The 1,462-nt window shown below is 37.7% G+C and overlaps 1 protein-coding gene across 1 annotated transcript in view; it reads right to left on the reverse strand.

Moving 5' to 3' along the window:
• LOC104719994 (dynamin-related protein 3A-like) overlaps positions 1–1,451 on the reverse strand; it is a 2,937-nt gene extending 1,486 nt beyond the window's left edge. The window contains exons 1-7 of the mRNA XM_010437970.2: positions 1,357–1,451; positions 1,125–1,217; positions 884–1,021; positions 612–725; positions 426–521; positions 280–319; positions 15–163 (exon numbers count right to left, since the gene is read on the reverse strand). Coding sequence (XP_010436272.1) covers positions 15–163; positions 280–319; positions 426–521; positions 612–725; positions 884–1,006 — 522 coding nt within the window. The 5' untranslated portion in view covers positions 1,007–1,021; positions 1,125–1,217; positions 1,357–1,451. The remainder of the gene's footprint in view (positions 1–14; positions 164–279; positions 320–425; positions 522–611; positions 726–883; positions 1,022–1,124; positions 1,218–1,356) is intronic.

Genomic DNA, 1,462 nt, shown 5'->3' on the forward strand with positions numbered 1-1,462 from the left:
CACAGGAGACACACCTCTTTTAGATAGATCATCGACAAGTTATGAGACATATCCTCAACAGTATCACTGAATTGTTTGTTTAATAAGTTATCTTTAGTTACTGCTCGAGTATCACCCCCTCGGAAAATTGAAGGGATACCCCACCTTGTATCACTCGCATTTGCTATCATATATCAATAAAACCAAAATTAAAATCTACCCAAAAATATAAGGTATTAAAACATCAAGAAAAGATATGATGAAACGGAAGGCCAAAAATGACAGCGATGGAAGTATTACCAGCTGGTGCAGCTTTTTCGGCATCTGCAGATACAACTCCCTAAGAACAAGTCATGATGAGTTAAGTGTCAAATCGTCGCTCGTTTACTTGAACATGTCTAGAGCCACCCACAGTGCACGATGATAAAACATTTGAAATGACATACCTGATCAGCAACAATTCCATTAGCTTGCCTGCCGAGAAAGGTTCTAGATTTCACCTGACTCGCGGAAGAAGATGTTCTATCAGGCTCCACTGTGTCCTGCTACGTCAATTTAAATGTATAAGAAACAGTGCAGAGCATATAAGAAAGAAAACCAATTTTAATGTACGTGCTCAGAGTACTTCATACTTTTGGCCTTGCCACAGGATGGGGGATCCTCGAAGATTTCACTTGTTGCATTGCAACTTCCACGGCCTTGGTTCCACCAATAAAATTTGGATGTGAAGTGTTTATGTAATCCATCTGCAAAAGGCATTCAAGTAATAATTTAGTTCACAATTTAAAAGAAAGTAATCAATCGAAAACGAGGAAATCACCGCTCAAGATTAAAAAAAGGTTCAACAACTCAAATGAAAACAAATTCTTGGGAATTCTAAAGATTTTCAAATCACAACACAGACCTCCATATCAATGATATCCCCGATCATTGCTTCTGAGGGTTCAAGACCTTCTCGCAGGAAATCCCCAATAACCTCATCCATGCGCTTTCTCAGGACCGGGAATCGCTGTAACTCATTCATCATACATCTATGGCTAATCTGTAGAGAAAATTAAATTTATGAAGAAAATGAAATGAATATTATCATTTACTAACAACAAATTTACTAACAACAAGCCCAAAAAAAATCAAAAACAAATTACCTTTATTAGCTCATCAAAAATGAACCTAGCGCACTGAAGGCTAGGATCTAACAAACGAGATATTTGTCTCCTAACAAGAACTTCAAATGGTACCTATGCAGAATAGAATGAAATCAGGAGACTGTAATTAGATATCATGGGAAGTAGAAAAAGTAGAGAAACATATGTATGCTTGGAAGCCCTGACAACCAGGATAACTTTCACACATGCTGAAACATGTTAAGAAACCTACATCTGGAACAAATAATGCGGATCTTGGACCAGTTGCATTCTGAATTGCAGTCCGTATATCATCATCTGTCAAGTCTTCACATGGATCAACCTCCTGAAGAGGCAAT

This window comes from Camelina sativa, chromosome 10 (genome assembly GCF_000633955.1).
Source record: "Camelina sativa cultivar DH55 chromosome 10, Cs, whole genome shotgun sequence".
NCBI classification, from domain to species: Eukaryota; Viridiplantae; Streptophyta; class Magnoliopsida; order Brassicales; family Brassicaceae; genus Camelina; species Camelina sativa.